Source organism: Cannabis sativa, chromosome 3, assembly GCF_029168945.1.
Source record: "Cannabis sativa cultivar Pink pepper isolate KNU-18-1 chromosome 3, ASM2916894v1, whole genome shotgun sequence".
In the NCBI taxonomy this organism is placed as follows: Eukaryota; Viridiplantae; Streptophyta; class Magnoliopsida; order Rosales; family Cannabaceae; genus Cannabis; species Cannabis sativa.
This window is the reverse complement of record NC_083603.1, coordinates 45721595-45745603: the sequence shown is the minus strand read 5'-3', so window position 1 is coordinate 45745603 and position 24009 is coordinate 45721595. Positions and strand designations below refer to the sequence as shown.

The following is a 24009-nucleotide window of genomic DNA, read 5'->3' as shown; positions in this document are numbered from 1 at the left end:
CAGGAAAAGAGAAAGGACTAAAAGACAAAGTTCATTTAGGAACTGCACTAAAAACTTACCCTATATTTTATAGAAGTATAACATAAGCAAAGCCACCTAGGATTCAAAAAAGTTGTCATTGTTTGAAAGCAGCAATATTAGAATAGTATTATCAATCAAAAAATAATAAGAAAAGAAAATGAATGAGGAAAATCCAGGTAAGTAATGGGAAGCAGAGTTGAGAGAATTGAATATAAAAAGGGTAGTTATTCACTCACTCTCACTCACTGCCAGTTTGGAATAATATTTTAATTCCATGAATGCTGCCAAGAACATATCTGGCACCATCTGTGGCTTCATTCATCTTGTGACTAAGACCTCTCACTCTCCCCATGTTATAGTTTTCCCTCTCACACACTTTAATTCTCCTCCAAAATTTCTCATCCTCATCTTTTCACCCACTTTTCTTCTTCTTCTTTTTTCTCTTCTTTGTCCAAGTTTAGACTTCTCTTTTTGTCAAACACAAAAACTATGCAAGACCCAATAGGAATTCCTGCTTGTTTTTCATCAACTGAGAAGCTGAGTGATGATCCAGCAGCAGTAACCAGGTCAGGTCAAAGTGTTGTTATGTCCATTTACAGAACCAAGATTGCTAATCACAGCCGCTTAATCACAGTCACTTGGTGTAAGAATCTTTTACTCCATGGCTTATCAGTATCAGTAGAAAGCCCAGATAAAGAAACCCAATACAACTGCAAAGTGGAGCTTAAGCCATGGTACTTCTGGAGGAAAAATGGGTCAAAGCGTTTTGTAGTGGATAATAAACCAGTCGACATTTTCTGGGACCTGAGGAATGTAAAGTTCAATGGTGAAACAGAGCCAAATTCAGATTACTATGTTGCAGTTGTTTGTGACCAAGAAGTAGTCTTGCTTCTTGGTGACTTAAGGAAAGAAGCTTACAAGAAAACTGGTTCTAGGCCTTCTTTGATCGATCCCATATTGGTTTCGAGGAAAGAACATGTTTTTGGCAAGAAAAAATTCTTAACCAGAGCTAAATTCCACGAAAAGGGTAGACTTCATGAGATCTCAATAGAGTGCAGGAACAGAGCTGTCAACAATGGCAATTTCCCAAGTGGGGTTGAGCCAGAAATGGAAATCAAACTAGATGGGCATCTTTTAATTCATGTCAAGCATCTTCAATGGAAGTTCAGAGGTAATGAATCGATTCATATCAACAAGTTAAGAGTTGAGGTTTATTGGGATGTTCATGATTGGCTTTTCAGTCCAGGTTTAAGGCATGCTTTGTTTATTTTCAAGCCAATTATATCTTCTTCTACATCTCTATCATCACTTTCATCATCTTCTTCTTCTTCTCCACCCTTGTCTTCATTGGCATCAACTCCATTGTCGTCTCAGACAGGGAGCTCAGGATCATTAGAGAGCTTAAACCCAACTGGGTCATCTGAGTTTTGCTTATTTCTTTATGCTTGGAAAGTTGAATGAGAAAAAAGAAAAAAACAAAAAGAAGACAAATTCTTTCATATCAAAACGACAGTCGTTTTGCTCCCCCAATCAAAAACCAGAATCACCATAAAGGAACAAGATTGGTCAATGGAGAAAGTGGGTCCCAATGGAGAAGGGATATATTTGGAAGAGAAAAAGTTATACAGCTGGGACTTGAAGAGGGGTTGAACAAGTGGGCATGATTGGAAAAGACCGATTGTGATCATATACATGTTCCTAATAATAATTTCATTCTTTCTACAATATCTACTGGAATCTTCTTATCTGTTTTTATGAACAGTATATATATAAAATTATATAAATATATAAATTTGATGTTTCTTCTTGATCTGATATCGATAATTGAGCAATAAATATATTTTAAACAATTGTATCTAACCAATATATAGGTGTCTGTACTGTGTCTACCAAAGTTTTAATTCTAGTTTATTTATTATAATATAGAAAGATATTGAGAAATATTGAGGATTTAAGTTACATGGGTCACTGCATGTCTGTATTTGGCCAAAAACAAATAGTGAATCATGTGCAGAGGAGGATAAGGAGGACTATGCTGTTAAGTTAGAGTTTCTGGTTTGCAAATTGCAATGTACTTAATAGAATATTACTTCATTTTTTAAAATTGGGACAGAGCATGCAGTTAAACGACAAAAGTTAGATTAAGTCATCGTTTGTGTAATTAATTATTATGTAATTATATTATAACTTTTAATTAAATAACAATATTAGTGCATACCTTCTTCCAACACAAATATTTATAAAAATTTTAAGTTAGGAAAAAAAAAAAAATACCACCAGCAAGCAGTTGGCCTTGAAATTTAGTGAGCCATAGGAAAAAATTATTTTGAGGTCTTTATTTAGAAAAAAAATATATATAATATTTTTCAAAATAAGTAAAAAAATGTATAATTTTAAAATGGGACAATTTTTTTTTGAGACTCTAAGCTAGATGGGTTAGACACAGGCCTAACTCGCCTATACTCAGGGCCGACCCTGACGGCGAGTATGCCTCTAGAATTTTGTGTAAACCCCATAATGTTGTAAAATGACTATACTAAGAGTTCGTTTGATACGCCGTATTACACTGTATTGTATTGTAAAATATTATATTAAATTATATTTTATACACTATTTTTATGTAAAACTATATGTGACATTAATTTTTATGGACACCTAAATATATAATATTTTAGTATAAATTAAAGCTTAATATAGTACTGTATAAAAATATAATATATAATCTAATTTAATATAATACAATATAATACAATACAACCTAATAAACGAACTAGCGAATAGGAATTCTCCAGTAAAAAGCTGAATGAAGAGAGACCTTCACATTTGTTTTGGAGGGTGGGAATATTCCGACCCTACTATCACTAATCAAACATGCAATTTCCAATACTAATTGTTACAATACTAATTAGTTGATCACACACCACCTCTCATAAACTGAAAATCCAATACTAATTGTTACAATGCTATTTAGTTGATCTCTACATATAATTTTTTTTTTTGTACGTATTTAAACAACCTCAATTAATTATGTCTATTTGGTAAGAATTAACACTCTTTATAAAAGGTTCTCCTCCAAATGAAACTCAATTGGATCTCCAGAGAGACCATGTCCTCATCCAAAATCGTTCCGTTTCGGTAAATATTTTAACAAAACTCTTAATATTGTAGTCTAATTTATCATTTCACAAAATAGATATTCAATTAATAATTTTTGTCAAACACATGATTTAAAATAATATTAATCTAATTTAAAATAATCAATTGTAAGTATAAAAAAAAAACAATTAGAAATGTAACTGATTATTTAAATCATATTTTCACATTTTAAATTAGGGAAACTTACAAAAATACTGGAATTTGGGTTAACTTTTACAAAAATACTGCCATACGAATTTTTTTTCAAAAATACTGTAATTTTATAAAATACCAGTAAAACACAAAGCAGAACAACTCAAAACAACAGTAGAACACTAGTAAAACACTAGTACAACACCAGTGAAAACTTAACACAGTATACTGCAGTATGAAACTTATAAAAAAATACAGTAAAAAAGTAAAAAATACCGCTTGACAGTATTTTTGTAAAAAAATGGCAAAAGTTAGTATACCATGTAAATTTCCCTTAAATTATTTATAATTTTGGGTAAAATGTACAATAATTTTTCTATATCCCGAAAATATATATATATGAAACACTTCTCAAATATATATAGAGGTAGGATCATATATTACATGTGTAATAATAGAGTTATCATTCTTCATAATAATAAGCCATACCATTTTGTGTCATTCCTAGTTGGGTGATGTATTATGTTAAGGGAAAATTTTGTCTCTCTATGCTTAAATTGGGGATAGAATTGAGCAATTGGAAAGAAACCCGCCAAGTGACTGTTGCCACTTGAACCGTCTCATCATATTCATAGTATGAGAAAAGCCAAAAAGACAATTGAATAAGGATAAAGTTGTGACATTTTCACACCTTGTGAGCTTGTGTTGTGAGAGCTATGACATGTCCTCTTCTGAAAACTACCCAATGGTTATTTAATATTTAATAAGACATGTTATGTTAGCACCCATCTATTTCTAGATGTGAACATGCCATGCAAAAATTTCAATCAACTATTTCTTTGACAAGTACAAGTAATAAATTATATTATATATCAAATACCCATGTCAGAATCACAATGCGAAACAATAAAATATGACATAACAAAGAAAAAAAAAATATCAACAACTCAAAAGAAAATTTGGGCTTTACTTTCTTACACTGACATCACCACTTTTATAGGTAAAAAAAACTCTGTAGTAATGTGAAATGGAAACGCCATTTGTTTGGTTGAACCTATCTTTGACTTGGTGATAAGAAAATAGAACAAAATTCTTGTTTCTCTGTAGAATAGAAGTAATTGTTAGCGGTGAGAAAATTGATTTTTTACTTCATTTTGAACCAAAACCAAACCACTTTGCAAGGAAGAACTTGTTCTTTCCACGAGACGCGTCGGGGTTTGCTTTAGTTGGCGGTGTTGAAGAACCTTTGGCATGTGCTGAACTTGGTTTTTCTACAAGGGAAAATGATGTCAGAGGCTATTAGGGTAAAAATGATCACATGCTGGAAGTTGGAAGAAAACTTGGTTGTATAATGCAAGCTTGACACATGAACTTCTTGTTAAGATTAGGGAAAAAAAACATTTCGTTTGTCTCTAGAAATGTTAACGTGTGAGGAAAATAGCTTAGGAGGCAAGAGAACATGCTCTGACCTGATTTTTGAGAAACCTTGTTAGGTTTTGCATTATTTTTATGTTCTGAATGTTGTGCCATTGCTTCATGGCGATTAACAGACAGCGATTTTCTATCCACAGTCTTATGCCCCACATGCTCCTCACTCTCATGACCACCTATAAAAGTAAGACCAAAAGAGACAAACCTTAAAAATAATTATGTCAAGACAATTGATGCTTACTTTCAATAGAAACTAGAACTAAAAATATGACACTCCTATAAATGAGAGAACAATCAAAGTGATCATACAGTCAGGAGCAGATGAAACATGAAACATATCATAATGAATGTTTAAGCTTTTAAGGAAGTCCAAATATATAACCTTGAATTGAAAGAAAAGCAAACAAGTATGCTGAATAATTACACTATAAATGTTCAAGAACCATAAAATGAACAAGTTACGGTCAAGTTAGAACTTTAAAATTAAAACCATATTGACAGGGCTTCAACCTCGCTAGAGAACAAAGAGAACTAGCATAAGAATTAAATTGAAAATTTAGAAGAATAAAAACACAAGTAACCTTGAAAAACAAACTATTAGATCCTAAATCAAATATTTAGAAAATGACTATACGTCTATATACATACACATATAACTCATTTTCATAATTTTTTATATCTTGAATAGAATAAAGTCATAATGCAATGAAGTTACATCGTTGAAATTTATATTGTCAAACTGTGCAAAGTCAAGACTAATGACTTTATTTTAACTGAAATTTGTAGCAGTTATTGCAAACTGCATAAAAGGTTTTTTTTTAATAAAAAGAAATAACAGTGATAGCTTACTGTCTTTAGATGGATTCCCATAATTCTGCCGCAAAGCTTCTAAAAAGGAGTTGTCTCTTTGACCTTGGATCACTGAAAGAAATAACCAAAAAAACTTTGAGATTTACAATAATGTCAGCACGTATAATCTTAAAATGTTCAGAGATCGGCAAGATCACTTACATTGATCAAAAAGAGTGTTTCTGTAATTTGGGGTTGAGCCGACTAACAGCAATTGAACTGCCTCTGCATCTCTTGCCATAGAATGTTGACTGGATGAGTTTAGGTTCTGAGTGTCTAACAGGATAGCTGCAAGCTGCAATAAATGAGTGAGAATTCCAATCCAGAAAGAAGACCTTAATATCCTGTAATTGCAACATATATTCTTGGTTTAGTGATTCTGAAAAATAAACAAAATTTACCAGAAGTTTCTTCAGCATGGGGGTCTGAAGTAGATCATAGGCATCTTCACAGAAATTATCAGTAAGAATAGTGCACTGAGATCCTACCTATAAAAACCAATGAACATAATGAGTTTCATTGCCAGTGTATTTCCAAAATCCCCCTTTATCTTAACCTCAAAATCAACCACCTATTGTGAACATGTATTAAAATACCAACCTCGCCGTTAAGTTTAAGGACATCTTGTCCAATCACGAGCATATTTAACTTCCCAGTCATTATTAGTCCTTCCAAATCCACCTGTTTTAAGTTGCAGTGACAACTTACATAGTTAATAAGCTATTCACAGTTGATACTATTCTATTGACAATGTCAAAACAAGACAAAAGGGTAGCACTTTCTTCACTAACACATAAACTTATTTTAGCTCAAAGTCATTTGTAACCATGTTGTACCACTTTTATTTTGGGCTTACATAAATGTTTCCCATGTTTTATTATAATATGGGTTAATAAATAATGTTTTACCGTTTCAGCCTAATTTATAGTGTTAATGGGCTTACCAAGGTCTAGTTGAAATAGAAGTGTGAACTTTTTTAATTAACTAAAGTCACGAGTGAAGTCATGAGGAGACCCAGTCCAACTAGAGTTTTATTGTTAGGTCCCTTCCCTAACTTTATATCATAATCAGTGGCGGACCCAGAATTAAAGTTGAGGGAGGCATACTTTTTATTTTTAGTGAGAAGAGGCAAAAAATAAACTAAATATTAAAAGATGATATTTTTACGAGGATTTGAACCCTTAACTTCTATAACATGTGTGGAATAGTTTAACCAACATGTCAAAGTTATTATTATGTTTATATTTATCACCTTTAATTACAAATATATGTAACTAATTAAAATACATATACATTTTTTTTCTCGGTTTTTTTTAGGGGGCAACCGCCCCCTCTCGCCTCTATGTGAGTGCCCATGATCACAATTGTATGTTTTTATTGATTTACTAATCTGCTTCAGGTTTACAGACTTAGGAAGGGAGACTTATTAGTATTGCACTACTAGTTTCTACTATTTCTCAATTATCTCAATGAATAAATTAGGTATGTCTTTTATATTACTTATTCAATTACATGTAGTGTTCTACTAAGGTGGTTATATGTTGAAAAACAAATTCACGCTGAAAAAATAGTTCGAATCTTTCTAATCTCTTGACTGTCCATCTCAAAGCATACTAAGCTTGAAACACTCTATCAACAATCACTTTCAGGTGAAGAGTTGAAAAAACTTAATTATGCTACGAAAACATGAAGCATGAGAATATGATTGACAAGGAATAAGTACCTCATTGGCAAAGAACAACGCGTTAACATCAAGACCAACGTGGTAGAAAAGCCAAGCAGCTTGTCTAAGCTTCCACATTGTCTCCCTCTTTACATTCATAACCGGAACCGTAACATATTCATCTTCATCAGCACCTTTGGCCTTACTTTCCTTTCTCACTCTGTTCTCCAATAACCACGCATAACATATGGCCGCCACCATTGAACTCGTACCTGCATTTTTCATCAAACTAAGAAACTTAACAAAAACTTCCATCAATAGAATAAGAAACGAAAATTCATTCACTTCATTCATATGAAAGTTACTCAACTGTTCGAAGTCCCAGAAAGTATGATTTTGGCCTTAGCATTATCATCACCTTCCAAGACTTTTCCAAGCTTAATCCTCTGTTCCTTGAGGAACCCATTGAGCCCAAACTCCCAAGCTTCCCCGGATTCAGAGGGCAACCCATTTGAGCTACGCTTAAAAGAAATCTTGTCGATGGAGCACGTCGACGAAGACACAGACCTCCTTTGAGCCGACTCAATAAGGTTTTTGGGCGGAGAGAGCAAATGGGTCTCGGTCAAAAGTGCCGGACCAGTCTGAAAGTTCCGGGCCGGAGGAATCGGGATACCCTGTGGGCGTGGCGAGGAGGGGTCTGTCTGGAATCGGGATTTCCGGGGCAGAGATGGGCGAGAAGTGAGAATGGGGACTCGAGGTTGAGGTTCGAAGCTTTGTTGCGGTGTGGGGGTTGGATTGAGAATGTCGGAGAACCAGTTATAGGAAGAGGAAAGACGGGGTGCTTCAGTAGGGGAGTCCGGTGCCGGGGAGACGCCGGCTGCAAAGGTTTCTGATTTGTTGCGACTGTGTGTGGCTGACTTGGACAAGATTTCTCCGCTGAAACTCTCCACTGCTCTGTATCTGTTGTTCTCACCAAAACCAATTTATACATTTTTCTTCAAAATGGTCCAAATCTATATAGCAATATTTGCAGTCTTTCATTCCATTGAGAATTTAATGAGATTATTGTTTTTCCAGGAGAATACTTCAACTTTATAGTTTTGGGTAGAAAATGTATTGTTACACTTAATATAATGATTATTGCCATTCTTTAGCATTATTTTTATTTATGAAACATAACAAATGATTATTAGTATATTACAATATGTTAATTAAGTAAAAGTGATGGATGAGCAACACATGAGATTTAATTTACTGATTAAAAAAAAGTTGAATTGCATGATGAAAACAAGTGGTAGTAAATTGCATACCTTGTAGCATACTTAGAAAATAAATGAATAGATGTTAATGTTATATACCTTCTAGCAGACCTAGAGAGTGGATCTCTTCTATCAAGAGAGGAGGCCGAGGCGGGCGATCCTTGAGCCGCGGCAGCTGCGAACCTCGGGGAGCCAACAAGGCGAGAGGGAGAGGTACTGCGAGAAGGAGAAGAAGCCACCAAGCGCCTAGCCTCGTCAAGCCAATCCTGTGTCAACTTACTACTACTACTACTACTACTCCTTGAGCTAAACTCTTCCCTTCTTCTTACCAATTTGTTTTCTTCTTTTTCCTTTTCCTGATCCGTTACAATAACGGTATCAGTAGTAGTAGTACCCGTCAAGTTATAAACAATGTTATGATGATTATGATCAGTACTAGTAGTAGTTTTTATGGTACCAAAAAACATATCGTTCATGAAATCAGTGAGGTCCGGTACAGGCTCTGCTATTTGGGCTTTATTACGTCGAGATTGATGATCTGCTGTACCACCACCCATAACCACCTTCTTCTTATTTGATGAAGATTGATTACTACTACTGCTACTACTGAATCTGCTCAGGATTTCCATATTTTGATCTCACAACAGAGAATAATTGATAATGTGATCACGGTTTTTTGTTATGATTAGTTACTTAGCTAGCTCGCGGAATGAACTATGTTTGAGATTATGTATATTATATGCGATATTATATGTGAAGTTTGGATACATAGACACGCACACAAACTGTCCAAAAGAAACTTTAGCCGGCGGATTTGAGGTGTGTTCTTGTTTTGTGGGTATTTGTACGTTTATCTGTCTCTAGTGGTGACCATTTTCAAGTAAAATTTAAACGAAACAAACAAAAATAAAATCAAAACTTTTATTAGTCACTGATGTAACGAGAAGCCGCTTGCCATCAGTTTAACACTTAACACAATTTCTTTTCCCACTTAAATAAAATAAACTTTGATAGGCCTAAACTTAAAATTTTAAATTGGAAGGACTATATGTGTAAAAAAATTTAGGGTAAATTGCATTTTATACATTTAAATACTTTATCTTTATTTTTGGAAGAAAAATATCCAATGATAAATAAAAGAGATGCAAAACTAAATTAACATAACTGAGTGAACCAGTACATTATTATGAGAACTTAAGAAAACAAGTAGCATTCAGTTTCTGATATTAAGAATATTAAGTTTTAAAATTAAAAAAAATAAATGTAATACATCTAGACCCTCCATGTGTCCATATTTATGAGTTAACAGAAGTGGTAGTAATAGTTGTAAAAAAAATTGTAACATTAAGTATTTTTGCCTTAAAAAATAATATATAGAGTATTTAAGTTAATAAAATCTGAAATATTAAGTATTTATACGACAATTTACTTCAAAATTTAACATGATTTCTACAACAGTACAACCACAGCTTGAAAGAAAAAAAATGACTTTACTTGGAATGAAAGATTTCAATATAAATAAAAAGAACTCGTACAAGCTATATAACAAAAGAAAGTACAAAACAAGAGAGGTTTTATTATGAAGTTGGAGATGGAGAAGAAGGGGGTCCTTCTAGGCGTATATAATCATACATAATTCCCTGAAATGGACTTGTGCTTCTTGGTTGTGTTAAAAAGATTGTATTATCTCCTTGAACAAGCCTAGTTGTTGGTACACTCACATTGTAGAGCCAGTAAAGGCCGTGGATTCCATGTCTGGCTATTGAATTGTCTCTTCCTATTAATCCACTTGTGAACAGAGGAGCATTTCCCACCTTTGGATCATTTACTCGAACCTATATATATATATATAACATTAAAACACTCACACATGTTAGTTCCTTTATTTGTATATGCTAAATTCTACTTAATAAATAACTAGTAAGAACTCTTTACTAGGAGATTTATACATACCTGTAATTCAGAAAAAGTAGCTGATGCCAATGCTATTCTTAGTGTATAGTTGGTGCTCTTGTCCACTTCATCAAGCTTGAATTGGATTTGCCAAGTAGTTCCTTGATATGATGCTTTAGTACCTTCTTTCTTCCTATATATTATTAGGAGACCAAAAACAAAAAGCAGATAATTGTTTCAATGAAAATTATTCATGAGTAAAAAGTGAAACATCAATATGTAATCCAAACTAAAAAAAAAGTGGAAGAATATTTAGTATTGCACCTAGTAACTTGAGCAAAAAACCAATCTTTGGTGTAGTCACTTTCACCAACAGTGTAAACCAAATCATTATCAGGATAAAGTTCAGCATATCTTTCCCAAAGTCCATATTGTCTAAACCTGCATCCAAATTCATTTAAAATAAGCATAACTAGTCCAAAATTCTCTAGTGAAAGAAAAAAAAAACATAGTTATGCTGAATTATTTACTTATCAGGATGATTGACATAAAGTTTGTTGACAAAATTTGGATTGGGTTCTGGGACATAGAATTCTGCAGCAGAACGATCAGGAATGCCAATTTCCCACAATGTTGGTCCATTTCTTGGAGGCTCATAGACTAGATCCCCCATCTCAACATATGAACCTGCATTGCATTGTGTCCCAAACCAAATCAAATTAAACAACTGAACCTCTTCTCTTTATGAGCTTCTATGAAACTATTAGTCTTAACATACCCTACATTCTCTATTCTATGTGATTTTATATTCTCCTAACATTAGTGAATAGAATCAGTTCTTTTATATCTATATTTATTTACCAGAAGTTATGGTAAGGACGATATCATAACGATAATCCCCAATGAAACCAGGGACCCATGCGTATAGATTATAGTCGCCTTCACGAACATAATCGATGGAGAAGTAGCCATTTTCATCTGCTCTGCTCCAAAATTGGTAATCCTGATTAATCATAAAGTTAACTTGATTAGTTTATAAATATGATATAAAATCATTACTTGATTATTTAATAAAATCACTAGTACCGACAGTTAGTCACCTTGCATTCTCGTTGCCACGATCCAACCTCTCCTGGTGGAGCCAATCCCACATATGCACCATTGGCAGAAATGTAATCACTGTTAATATACCTACACACATTTTACGTATATAGAATTTAAACAAAAAATAGACATAAATATATTTCAAAAACATAATTTTATTTAATATGATTATTGTTATACCTGTCTTTGACAAGTAGTCTTCCACTAACATAACCACGTTGTTCTGACTTGGGGTAATCTTCTGAAGCTGGGAAACTATAAGGCCAACTCTGCTCTTCGATCATTAACTGCATGTGTTTAAATAACAAGTTTAAGTAGTTGAAAATATTAATGTAACTATTAAGAAAGGGGTAAAGTAGTGAGAATGATTGAACCTGTATTTTAGCGTCCTCCCATAATTGAAGTCGGTCGTTTCCATCAAATAAAGAGTTGACATAGATAAAAACAGGGCCGAAAACCTTCTTCCACTGCTCGCCTTCATCATATTTTGGCACTAAATCATCTCCGGTATAATGAGCACTCAGAAACACCTTATCACATAATATTAATTAAGATAATTAATCTTCATTTCACTAACATTAACATAAACTAAATATATTTTATGTAGTACAAATAGGACCTGTCTTTCATTACATCAATTGTCTAAATTTATCATTTACATTTTTACATATGACTTATATGAGTTAGCAAAAGGACTAATTCCAAACTGTTTTTCCTATTAGGTAACTCTTAGCAATTTTCTAAGTAAATATGTCTACAATGTATAAATCTGTTACTGAATCATGTAATTGATGTACACAAATTGCTGATTAAAAGAAGACAGGAATAAATTATAATAATAGGGAAACTCAAAAATATTAGAATTTGGGTTAACTTTTAAAAAATTGTTGTCATATAGATATTTTTTCAAAAATATTATATTTTTATAAAACAACAGTAAAATATAAAACAGTTTAACTAAAAACAATAATTGAACAACTACAAAATAACCCTAAAATAATAGTAAAAACATAACAGTACACAATATAAAATTTACACAGTATTTTTTAAAAAAATTCTATCCCAGTAAAAAAAAAAAAAGTTAAAAAAAATAGAAATTTGGTTTAAATAAGTGAAAATTACATGAAATATGGGATTTCATAACAAAGTTAGAAAAATATGGCATTTTTAGGTTTGCCACTTTTCTATGGCATTTTTTCACATTTAAGTTTTTTATGGTATTTGATATGCCATATTTTTATAAACTTATTATCCAATCCCATATTTTATGTTTTTGTTTTTAGCTTAATTAGTTTTATTTATTTTTTTAATTTATTTTACACTTACATTTTAGGGTTTCTTTTTATTTGAAAAATTTACACCAAATACTACATTTTTTTTCAAACATTACATTTTTAATTTGACAAGAACATTTTACTTTTATACTTTTATTAATTTTTTTTTTCTTTTTTACTTATTGAAACTTCAAAAAGTTTTTTTTTTTTTGTCTTTTTTATATATTTTTTAGTCAATTTTGGCTCTCTTTTTTCTTTTCAACTTTTAAGTCAGTTGCTACTTTTTTTTTCTTTCTTTCGCTTATCTCTCTGTATTTTTTTTTCCTAATTTCTCTTTGTGTCTCTCTTTTTTTTTTCAATTTTTTTCTCAACCTAATTTTTTTCTCTTAATATATATAATAAGTGTACATTTTTATATTTCATTTTTTTTTTTACAAAAATTAAACTTGTTTTTTTTATTTAAACTACTATTCGTTTTTTTTTTTGTTAAAAACTAATTATTCCATTAAAAACAGCAGGAAAAAAAAACCAGTTTCATCAGTATCATCCTGAAAAAAAAAATATATAAAAAATCATAATCTAAAAAGAATCCAAACTTTAAAAACTAGTTTCATCAACATTGAAAGAAACTAATAATTTCATTTAAAGAATACAAAAAATAGTTTCATCAACAAGATAATGAAAAAAATTACAATCTAAAGACGATACTAACTTTAAAAACCAGTTTCATCAATATTAAAATAAACGAATTATTTCATTAAAAGATGCAAAAAAAAAAAAATAGTTTCAACAATAACATAATAAAAAATACACAATGCCTAATAACTAAACTTTTACAAATTAACGATACTAAATTTAAAAACCAGTTTCGAACATATAAAATTTATATCAATACCTAATAATCAAACTTCTAACTTCATTCTTTATTTTGGCATTTAATTTTTTATTTGCTTGCTCAAAAATTAGAGTTAATTTAAACATACAATATGCAGCAAATATAACAAAGAGAATCACAAATTAAAATCAAAGAGAAAAAAAAGAAACAAAGAAAACTAAAGAGACAAAAGTGCAATAAAAACCATAAAAGAATAACAAAAAAAAAAAACAGTGAAATGTGAGAAACCAGTTAGTAAAACAACCAAAATAAAAACAAACAAATAAAAACCAGTTTCTTGAGATAAATTAATAAAAAATTGAATAAAACTCAATTATGAACAACAATAAAAAAAAATTAATTACTTAAAAAAACCAGTTATGAAAATAATAAAATAATATGTATGTCAGAAACTGATTAATTAAAATAAAATAAAAATTGTTGTTCAAATATCATACAATAATAAAACTGGTTTTATACAAACGAAAAAATATATAATAATATCATAAAAATTGAGCAACCCCATTACAGAATAGTTAAAACATGTGAAACCAGTTTCGACATGTGAAACCAGTTTTGACGTTATAAAAAATCATAACAAAATACAAATGTTAATAATAAAGTTAATTGAAATCAGTTTCATCAGACAATCAAATAAAAACATACACACACAAATATACAAAAAAAAAAAAAAATACTAATCACAAATATAATCAAAACAACACATAATGCCTACCAATAATTTAATAACAAAATATAAGTGTAAGTTTCCAACCTAGAAACAAAATAATAAAAAAGTAACTTGAAAAAAAATTCTAATAACATAATGAAATTATTTTTTTTTATTCTTTTAATGAAATTAATAGTTTCTTTCAATGTTGATGAAATTGATTTTTAAAGTTTATATTATCTTTAGATTATAATTTTTTATATTGTTTTTTCTTTAGGATGATGTTGATGAAACTGGTTTTTTTTTTTCTGTTGCTTTTAATGAAATAATTAGTTCTTAACAAAAAAACAAAGAAAAAAAATAGTAGTTTAAATAATAAAAAAAAACAAGTTTAATTTCTGTAAAAAAAAAATAATATCTATAGTTGAGATCATTTTTTATTTATTTTAGTATTTTATTTTTTAAAAAAAGAAAAAATAAATAAAAAGAAACACAAATTTTAAGTTTTTTATGGCATTACTCAAGACTTTTTCCCATATTTGTAAGTTTTTTAAAAAAATATCATATTTAGTGTAATTAAGTTTTTATGCCATATATATCAAAACTTATCTTTATTTTCCCATATTTTTGTAAATAGCCCTTTAAATAATCATACCGCAAGAGCAGTTGGGCCGACATGAGAAGTGAGGTTTTGTTTAAGGGGCCCACCAGACCGGTACTCATGACTGGGTGTGATTAACCAAAAGCCCACACTAGGCTCCTTTGAGATCCATCCATGGACCTTGATATCCTTGTTCTCACATGAATACTGATACTTGTCATCAACCTAAACATATTTATTTACACAAATTTAACTAACTAATTTGAAGTAACAAATATAATAATTAAATAAAAAAAATTATTGACCTCTCCCTTTAATTCAGGCTCAATAGGATTGAGAAGCAAAACAGCCTCAGGATATGCTAAGGCTTGACCTCTAGGGGGTAACCTGTCATCAGGTAAGGGCATGCTTCTTTGCCTCTTGTCTGCTACTGCCATGTAGTGAAACCTGCTTGTTCGTAGTCATAGTCAAACAAAAAAAAAGGTTAATTTGGATTTTTATCTCAAATTATGCTCCTAAATTTTTCAGGTCGTTAACAATTTTTTTTGAATTATTGAATTTAAGAATTTTTGTCTAATTTTACTAAAGAAAATCCGATGTGAATGAAAATTTAGAGTACAATTTGATACATATTAAGGTTTAGAGGGGTATGATTTAGTAGATATTAAAGTTTGAGGGGTATAATTTAATACATGGACAATTACCACAATAGCAAAATTAAATAAAAATGGACAGAAGTCTTTAAATTTAACAATTTCAATAATTCAAGAGGAATTTTTAACAGCTTGAAAATTTCACGGGTATTATTTGGTACATGTCAAAATTTATGAACAAAAATCCTAATTAGCTAAAAAAAAAATATTGAATAATATTGTGTCACCATTAAATACTCTACTTTATTTTTATTTTTAAAATAACATTTTCTTTTGACAATTTATTTACATATTTAAGAAAGGAAGTAACTAAGAAAGGTGAGGTGAAGTGAGCTTACTTGTCTTTTCTGAGCTTAAATGCAACTCTTGTTTCTCCAAGATTGAAACCTGGCCATTCCTTTGAGTGTTCGTAAATGGCATAGGTGTAAAATCCGGATGAACCTCGAAGCAGTATGAACCTATACATAATTAAAAAGTAATTTATAAAAATCATCCAATATTCAATAGAAATTGTGTAATTAATCCAAGTGAAATTAAAATTAGAGACCTCTTGTCAATATTTAAGGGCGCAAACTTGCCCTGCATTGACGAATCCCACGTTCTTGTAAAGGAAATTTCCACTTGTTCCTCATTTTCTACAATTACACTCAAACTCGTCCCCTTTATCCTGTGCATATATAATGCAAAATATAATTGAGTTGAGTTATATGTGACACTATTAGTCTAGTGGAGATGAGTTTAAAATAATATATGCACTAATAGTATTCAGTCTTAATATTAATACAAATATCACAGTGAAATTATTTTTTTCATAATAATTTATTCTGTAACATTTTATTAGTTACATTAAACAAATATATATATGAGGCACAATTGAGTATTTAACAAAATAATAAGAACCTGAAAAGAAAATGAGTTGTGTTAAAAAATGGTGGCAGATAAAAGATTAAATAGAAGCAATGTAATGCATGAGTTATAATGCGTATTAAATTTTCACATATATATAATATGAGACTATCAAGGAACTCTGACTCTCTATACTTTTATAAATAAGAAGTAAAAGGTAAAGAAAGTGGTACATAATTAGAAATATAAATAAAGGTTAGAGGAGTTTTAACAGGAAAGCGAATTAAGTCTGTGATTACTATTCTCTATCATTATCAAATACGCAAAAGAAAAGGTGCAATTTTTTGTGAGGTAAAAAATGGCTGCACTGAAGTAATTAAACTGTTACTAATTTATGCGAGTAAGAAGAGTATATGGTTATGGACCTTATGGTTGATTAAGAAAGAGGGTAAATAAAAATAGAGATAACATACACATCAAATATTCCAGTTGTGATACCAGTGGTTGGTGAGTTCCAGACCATGTCCCAGTACCTATACAAATACACGTAAATAATAAATCAATAAAAAAATATAACTAAGTAAATATAAATAAGAAAATGAAATGTACATATACATTTTGAAAATAGCAAATAATATTGTTGATAAATTTGACACAATTTTATGTTATACCCTCTATTGGATTCTTCATTACGAACTTCAAGCAAGTTGTCTATGCCATTATATCGTATTCCAGTAACGATTCCATCTGGGTTTGACAATGTAATTTGTACTATCCCATTATCCATCATCACCTGCACTTAGTCAACAAAATCATAATTAATTAAGAGACATATAATATAATTAATACTAACTAATATGAGATATATGATTAATTATAGCTTGAAAATGAATTACGTACATGGTCATCTTCAATGTACAACTTCACTCCAAGAGGCGACATGTCTTATTAGTGTTCTTAATAATTTGTCTACAGCTAAAGAGTCAAGACTCGTATATTAATTTTTAATTTAAACTTTTAATTCCTCAAAATTCTTGAATCTCCAGCTTTTAGTTCTACCCCTGCAAACTGCTTCACCACATGAATAATGACATTATGAATTTAAATAAACACGTACATATATATACATATTTATGTATTAGTGAATTTCTTGAAGATAAAGCAATTCTTCTTTTTCTAAAAAAAAAATTATCCCTTTCCTCTTTATGATCATCTCTTTGCTTAGTCGCCACCATTGTTTGTTGGGTTGGATATATCGTGCGAGAGTCGCTAAATTGATTAGCCAAAACACAATTATATACATATATATGTATATATATATATATATATGGCTGTTATCCTATACACATGAATTTAATAAGCTTTGGAAAATTCCATGTAATATAAATATATAGATAGTTATTTATTTGTACATAAATTGGTGTGGGATCGATAATCTGAGCCTCTGTTTGCACCGTCCAAACTAGTTAAGCCAATGCAATTGTGCATATATGATATATAATATGGAACAAGTTAACGTTACAAAAAGGTTGCACAGATGCAAAGTTACAGCAAGCTTATAGCCACTTTGTACATATATACATCATTGTTTGGAGTTCAACTAGCAATCTTTTTAATTATATATGACTTAATAAAACTAAGGTGGTAATAGATTCCCATGTCTTAAAGTCTAGAAAATAACAATGAAAATTATAGCCACTCCACTAACTCACATTCTTTTTCTTTTATTACTTTTCTCCTATTTAATATGGTGAGAGCAAGAAGCAAAGGAGTTTGACTTAACCGAACGAAGAAGTGGAAATGTAAAATAAATTATATCTCACGTTCAAAAGAGTAGTCAACTTTTGAGATGACTAGCAGACTTGTGTCGAGAATTTAATTATATAAATACTTATATATATTAAAGTGCCAGTTCTTGGAGGCAAATTACCAATGAAGGAAAGACATGGAAGAATTTAGAGAGAGAATTTGGAAAGATATGGTTGAGATTCTTGAGATTCTTGAGATAGCAAGAATGCCAAGCTAAATATCTGTATCTGTTAAGCTTTTACAAATTGCAAATTTGCAAACAAAAATTTAGTTCAGAACGGTAATATCAGAAGTGGAAAAAAAAAAAATTGTACAGAATGGTAGGCTTTCATTAGTTCAGCTTCAAAAAGTGTCACTTAACCTAATTCAACCAAAATAAAAGATGATTATTATGGTGATGATGATAATACAACACAATACAATTACAATGTGGCCAAGGCTGTAATTGAAACTTTTATTGAAAGTTGACATTACATATTATGATTAGTGCATTTTACTACACATGTATACAAAACACCCGTATTGAGATCCACTCATATATATATATGCTACCGCATAATAATAATATGATATATTATGTTTAAACTTAACAAGATGGGGGAGCTTCTAAGCGTATATAATCGTACATGATCCCTTGAAAAGGGCTAGTGTTTCTTGGTTGAGTGAGAAAGAGAGTATTATCCCCTTCAACAAGCTGAGCCCCAGGTACATCAATGTTATACAGCCAGTATAGCCCATGAATTCCATGTCTGGCAACTGAGTTATCCCTCCCTATCAATCCAGTAGTAAAAAGGGGTCGTCGTGTTTTGGGATCATTGAATCGAACCTAAATGATTTAGAAGGCACCCCAATTAATTGAATTTACAAAAGACTCTTTTATGTAGCAGAGAGTTCATGAGGAAGAAGGATTACTTCTATTTTAATAACTCAATTAAACAAAGAAGTAAGGTTCGGCTTATTAACTAACCTGGATTTCAGCAAGAGTTGCAGAAGCAACTGCCACTCGAAGTTTGTATGTACCATTTCGAACCACATTATTAAGCTTGAAATTTATTTTCCATGTTGTCCCTTCAAGTGTGTTATCATCCTTCTTTCTGTAATCAAAGGAAGAAAAACAAAATAATGGCATTTCAATATTACACATTTCACAGCCTGGTAATTGATAATTCACTCAGCAGCACTCGCAAAAAAGATGAAGTTAGGCATGGGAAAATGTATGAGCTTCCATAGCAACCAATGTTGAGAGAAACACACCTAGGAATCTGAGCAAAGAACCAATCTTTGGTGTAGTCACTAACACCAACAGTGTAAACCAAATCATCATTTGGATACAATTGTGTGTATCTGTCCCATAGTCCATATTGCCTAAACCTGTCAGTAGAATGCAATGGTCCAAATTTTGAGTTTCATGGTACAACAACCATAAACTCGAAATATATGAATGAGTCATTCAACTTACACAAGGCATATAAATGACAGATGCTTTTGATCACTATAAATAAACCCCTAACAAATTGAAAAAGGAACCAACCTGTCAGGATGATTGACAAAAAGTTTATTAATATGTTTTGGATCGGGATCAGGAACATAGAACTCTGCAGCTGAACGATCAGGTATACCGATTTCCCATAAAGTGGGTCCATCTCTTGCAGGTTCATACACAAGATTCCCAGTTTCTATACAAGAACCTGTATTTTAAATTGATTTTTCAATATAAGAAACAAGAATAGTAATATTGATGTAAGATTACAAAAGATGACAAGCAGTATGCATTTTGTCAAACCATAATTTTGTGCTAACAAGACCACATTGTTTATATTGGTAAAACAATTTCAATATATTTAAGCTTTTAGGAAAGAATACCTGGGTTTATGGTAATGGGAATATCATACCGATAATCTCCAACAAAACCAGGGACCCATGCATAAAGATTATAGTCACCCGTACGAACATTTTTTATGGTAAAATGACCATCTTCATCTGCTCTTGTCCAGAATTGATAATCCTAATTAATGAAGTAAGCAATCAGTAAGGCTGTCTAAGCATGAATTCATTGAAAATGAATTCTGATGGGTATGTACTCTAAGAAATTCAAGAGACCTGGTTTCTCTCACTCATCTAATTTATTCTCATAAACTTACCAAATTAATCTGATTATAGGACAATAAAAATGATTCAGTGACAATCAAATTGAATCATTCATTACTTGTCCTATTTCCCAATCCCTCCACCAACTACTGTTTCCTACATCAAATGTAGGTGTAACGTAGTTGAGATTTATCATAGAGTTTGTTTTAACTTTACGAGTTTATATTTTAATCCAATACTCTCAACATGAAGAGGATTAACCCTGCTGTCACACTTCAGGTAAAATGTTCAATCAATGTGTGCATTAGCAGAGTAATTTGACTTGCTAAGTCAAAGATTTTTGCAGTAGATTTTGTTTCTCTTCATCAGTGTGTGTTCTCTCAAATTGTGTACTAACAAAAATCTATATTTGTATCATACTAACACCCAAGGACGTTAAACCCTGAGGGACCACTTTTAAAATCACCTTGCACTCTCTTTGCCACGATCCTGCTTCTCCTGGTGGTGCCAAACCAACAAAGGCACCTCTTCCTGATATACAATCTTCATTGATGTACCTAAATAAAAAGTGATCAAATTCAGAAATCGGGGATTTCTAAAATCGTACCACAAGTATGTAAGCTGCATGCATACCCACCTTAAACACAGAAAGGTTGGTAGCATGGAAACCAATGGGGAAAGAAGGCATTATACAACTAGAAGTAGTTGTATCTTAATTGGATACCTGTCCAAAACAAGTAGTCTACCACTGACATTGCCTCGTTGATCTGATTTCTGAAAATCCTCAGAAGCTGGGAAATTATATGGCCAATGTTGAACTTCTGTCATCATCTGAATATTAATTTAATACAAGTTTCATTGTCAATGATGGTGCTATGTTGTTTATCTCTATTTGTAATAATAATAATATTATTAGAAAAAATAAAAAAAAAAGGTACTGTCTCTCATTTCACCTGTATTTTAGCATCCTCCCACAGCCAAAAGGGGTCATCTCCTATAGGTGCAGAATTGAGATATATGAAGACAGGGCCAAAAACCTTCTTCCATGGTTCACCGCCTCTAAATTTGGGCACCAGATCTTGTCCGGCATAATGAGCACTAAGGAACATCTAATGATACCAGTAGAAAACACAAAACTAAGTAGAATGAATCATATGGCCAACAATAATTTTTATGATGACATTAATGAAGCAAAATTCAGCCACATTGCAAACTAAGCATAACTCTTATCCTATTGCCAACATTCTTGATCAGTAACTTACAGCAAGAGTCGTGGGACCGACATGTGAAGTTAAGTTCTGTTTGTGGGGTCCACCAGAACGGAACTCATCACTAGGGGTAATCTGCCAGAATCCTATGGGTGGGTTGGTGCATATCCACCCATGAACTTGATTGTCTTTGTTCTCACATGAGTACTGGTACTTGTCATCCACCTGCAAGTCAAGGGATCCGTGAGACAAGAATTAAATGTCATGTGAACTGCTAATATGGGAAGGCAAGCAACCATTCCAACAGGAATGAACAAGATCCATCAGATCACTTTTTCTTACTTGATATCACACCATATTGAGTACTCACTACACACATTATTAATCTCCAAAACAATGTAAGTAAAGTTTAAAATCAGTCCACAAAAGCCTGCTTCATCCCCACCACCAGTTAGTGAGAAAAATTCCAAAGATGTACCTCTCCTGCGAGCTCACGTAACTTAGGATTGACCAGTAGGGCAGCTTCTGGGTATGCTAGGCTTTGACATCTTCCCGGTAACCGATCATCAGGAAGGGGCATGTATCTTTGTCTGTTGTCAGCTATTGCCATGTATTGAAACCTATCCAATTAAACCACACAAAACTCAATACAAATTCATGCTGAAGTACTGTGACATGAAAACCATACTTGTCTTTTCTCAGCTTGAACGTTATCCTGGTTTCACCAATGTCAAAGTCAGGCCAATCCTTCAGGTGCTCATATATTCCATAGGAGTAGAAGCCTGAGGAACCACGGAGCAATATAAACCTGAAGTGATCAAAGATGTAATTATATTATTTATATACATAATAATATCAATCTAACAACATTGAATCTTTATCCAAAAATATAGGGGTTTCCCATTAATTACCTCTTATCTATATTTAATGGCACAAACTTCCCCTCAAGGGAGGGATCCCACATTCTTGTAAATGAGAGCTCAACCTGTTCCTCACTATCCACTATAACCCTAAAGCACGTACCTTTTATCCTGCATAAGAAAACAATTCATTGTTCCAACTAGCTTAAAAATAAGGAAAATAATAAAGTCATTTATCTAAAACAATGAAAGCAAAATCTGACTAGTAATTGAAACAGAAATCTCATCACAATGAGAACTATTCTTGGGACAACTTTTGAACATATATTAGGTTGTCAATACTCAATAGAAAATGAGAACTGTTCTTGGGACTACTTTTGAACCTATACTAGAGATGAGTGAGGCATACACATCAAAAATTCCCTTGCTTCCCGGCGCACTCCAAACGAGATCCCAGTACCTACATAATCATCCAAAACACAATCATTTCTGAATTTAAGTAACTGGAAACAACACACATTACAAATATCCTTACAAAACAAAATTTAAGCTCCAAAACCATTGTCCTCATTTAGCAACTAGATCTTACCCAAGGCTATCAATGAATTCTAGTTTTTTATTACTCTGCATTACTAAACAAACAGAGGTGAAGCAAAAGTTTTGCTTGTTTAAACTTTTTATATAACAGTATGCCTAAAAAGGCTCTACTTTTGGAACCTTTTATTTACCCAAGTAATGCATCATAATATGAAAGAGGAAGGTAACAGATTAAGTAGGATACAAAAACAAGTACCCTCTATTGGACTCCTTATTAAGAACTTCAAGAAGATTGTCAAGGCCATTATATCGAATGCCAGTAACAATCCCATCAGGAACAGACAATGTAACCTGAATTATGCCATTGTCCATCACTACCTGTACATCGCATTATAACAATGTAAATGAAAACATATTAAGTAATATGAAAAAGAATTTTCCCTTGAACTTGAAAATGAAAACCCCTCTTGGGTTTTTATTTTTTTCAAATCCAACACAACAAAATTTAGCATTATGATGATAATCATGATAAAAAACAACCTCAATTTTAACTTACATGAGTGCCTTGAAAATGTAACCGCACCCCAGGAGTCGACATAGTGAAGCCTTTGTGTCAAATTTGTATGGAAAGGCCAATAATTTCCCAACCCAGTATTAGAATTCTTGTGAAAATCAAATAGAAAAAGAAAACTTCTTACACCCTGAAAAATTTAAAAGAAAAAAAGATTGTTGACACTGAACAGAACTCGTCGTCCACTGAGTGAAAAATATTGAACTGTACAGTATAAACATACATCACCAAAATATATGTCAGCTTTTAAATTCGCGGGTTTCTTTATTAATTTAATCGATCAACGAAATCTCTGAATAATTAATTACAATTGTTCAGTCACTGATCACAATAATAATTGAAAATAAATAAAAAGTATCAGAGTTGGTTACCTGAGAGAGTGTTATTGGCAGTATGAATTGAAAGCATAGAAAAGCCTCGCTTATTGAATTACTGGAAAATGTAGAAAGAGTTGGAATGTTAGGAAATATTATTTGGATCCGATTTGATAGAGCTAGTAAGTTAGTTATG

At 31.6% G+C, this 24009-nt stretch overlaps 4 protein-coding genes across 6 annotated transcripts; 1 reads left to right on the top strand and 3 right to left on the bottom strand.

The window, feature by feature from the left end:
• LOC115711340 (uncharacterized) lies at nucleotides 1-1796 on the top strand. Its single transcript, XM_030639677.2, has one exon. It carries the CDS (start codon nucleotides 511-513, stop codon nucleotides 1480-1482), a length of 972 nt encoding a protein of 323 aa, XP_030495537.1. The 5' UTR covers nucleotides 1-510; the 3' UTR covers nucleotides 1483-1796.
• Nucleotides 1797-4162: 2366 nt separating this feature from the next.
• On the bottom strand, nucleotides 4163-9555 carry LOC115708965 (uncharacterized). Its single transcript, XM_030636986.2, has 9 exons — nucleotides 8611-9555; nucleotides 7623-8212; nucleotides 7313-7524; nucleotides 6190-6270; nucleotides 5991-6077; nucleotides 5752-5884; nucleotides 5590-5661; nucleotides 4779-4916; nucleotides 4163-4580 (listed from the first exon to the last, which is right to left on the bottom strand). The coding sequence occupies exons 1-9, from the start codon at nucleotides 9138-9140 to the stop codon at nucleotides 4459-4461; spliced, it is 1965 nt and encodes a 654-aa protein (XP_030492846.2). The 5' UTR covers nucleotides 9141-9555; the 3' UTR covers nucleotides 4163-4458.
• A 307-nt stretch (nucleotides 9556-9862) lies between these two features.
• LOC115709701 (rhamnogalacturonate lyase B) lies at nucleotides 9863-17600 on the bottom strand. The gene is made up of 15 exons (XM_030637872.2): nucleotides 17327-17600; nucleotides 17098-17219; nucleotides 16900-16959; nucleotides 16128-16247; nucleotides 15919-16038; nucleotides 15233-15374; nucleotides 14982-15152; nucleotides 11883-12038; nucleotides 11689-11795; nucleotides 11505-11595; nucleotides 11266-11407; nucleotides 10935-11091; nucleotides 10729-10845; nucleotides 10465-10597; nucleotides 9863-10346 (listed from the first exon to the last, which is right to left on the bottom strand). The coding sequence occupies exons 1-15, from the start codon at nucleotides 17366-17368 to the stop codon at nucleotides 10089-10091; spliced, it is 1938 nt and encodes a 645-aa protein (XP_030493732.2). The 5' UTR covers nucleotides 17369-17600; the 3' UTR covers nucleotides 9863-10088.
• Nucleotides 17601-18543: 943 nt separating this feature from the next.
• On the bottom strand, nucleotides 18544-24009 carry LOC115709702 (probable rhamnogalacturonate lyase B). 3 transcript variants are annotated; one of them, XM_030637874.2, is made up of 16 exons: nucleotides 23871-24009; nucleotides 23485-23629; nucleotides 23185-23306; nucleotides 22801-22851; nucleotides 22443-22562; nucleotides 22220-22339; nucleotides 22010-22151; nucleotides 21586-21756; nucleotides 21277-21432; nucleotides 21048-21154; nucleotides 20790-20880; nucleotides 20099-20240; nucleotides 19767-19923; nucleotides 19490-19606; nucleotides 19203-19329; nucleotides 18544-19061 (listed from the first exon to the last, which is right to left on the bottom strand). In XM_030637874.2, exons 2-16 carry the CDS (start codon nucleotides 23524-23526, stop codon nucleotides 18822-18824), a joined length of 1905 nt encoding a protein of 634 aa, XP_030493734.2. In that variant the 5' UTR covers nucleotides 23527-23629; nucleotides 23871-24009; the 3' UTR covers nucleotides 18544-18821. The 3 variants fall into 3 exon arrangements, with proteins under 3 accessions (XP_030493734.2, XP_060967949.1, XP_060967950.1); XM_061111966.1 differs by having other exon boundaries at nucleotides 23485-23703; nucleotides 23871-24000; XM_061111967.1 differs by lacking the exons at nucleotides 22801-22851; nucleotides 23185-23306; nucleotides 23485-23629; nucleotides 23871-24009 and adding an exon at nucleotides 22775-22793.

Coding starts and splice junctions, on each gene's coding strand:
- LOC115711340 (XM_030639677.2), top strand. CDS start 511: ATGCAAGACCCAATAGGAATTCCTGCTTGTTTTTCATCAACTGAGAAG.
- LOC115708965 (XM_030636986.2), bottom strand. CDS start 9,140: ATGGAAATCCTGAGCAGATTCAGTAGTAGCAGTAGTAGTAATCAATCT. Junction 6,271..7,312: donor CGTTGTTCTTTGCCAATGAG/GTACTTATTCCT, acceptor AACTTAAAACAG/GTGGATTTGGAAGGACTAAT. Junction 5,662..5,751: donor AAACACTCTTTTTGATCAAT/GTAAGTGATCTT, acceptor TATTTCTTTCAG/TGATCCAAGGTCAAAGAGAC.
- LOC115709701 (XM_030637872.2), bottom strand. CDS start 17,368: ATGTCGCCTCTTGGAGTGAAGTTGTACATTGAAGATGACCAT. Junction 16,960..17,097: donor AATGAAGAATCCAATAGAGG/GTATAACATAAA, acceptor GTATTTGTATAG/GTACTGGGACATGGTCTGGA. Junction 10,347..10,464: donor CTACTTTTTCTGAATTACAG/GTATGTATAAAT, acceptor ATATATATATAG/GTTCGAGTAAATGATCCAAA.
- LOC115709702 (XM_030637874.2), bottom strand. CDS start 23,526: ATGTCGACTCCTGGGGTGCGGTTACATTTTCAAGGCACTCAT. Junction 21,433..21,585: donor TCGGTCCCACGACTCTTGCT/GTAAGTTACTGA, acceptor TGGTATCATTAG/ATGTTCCTTAGTGCTCATTA. Junction 19,924..20,098: donor TCCCATTACCATAAACCCAG/GTATTCTTTCCT, acceptor TTTAAAATACAG/GTTCTTGTATAGAAACTGGG.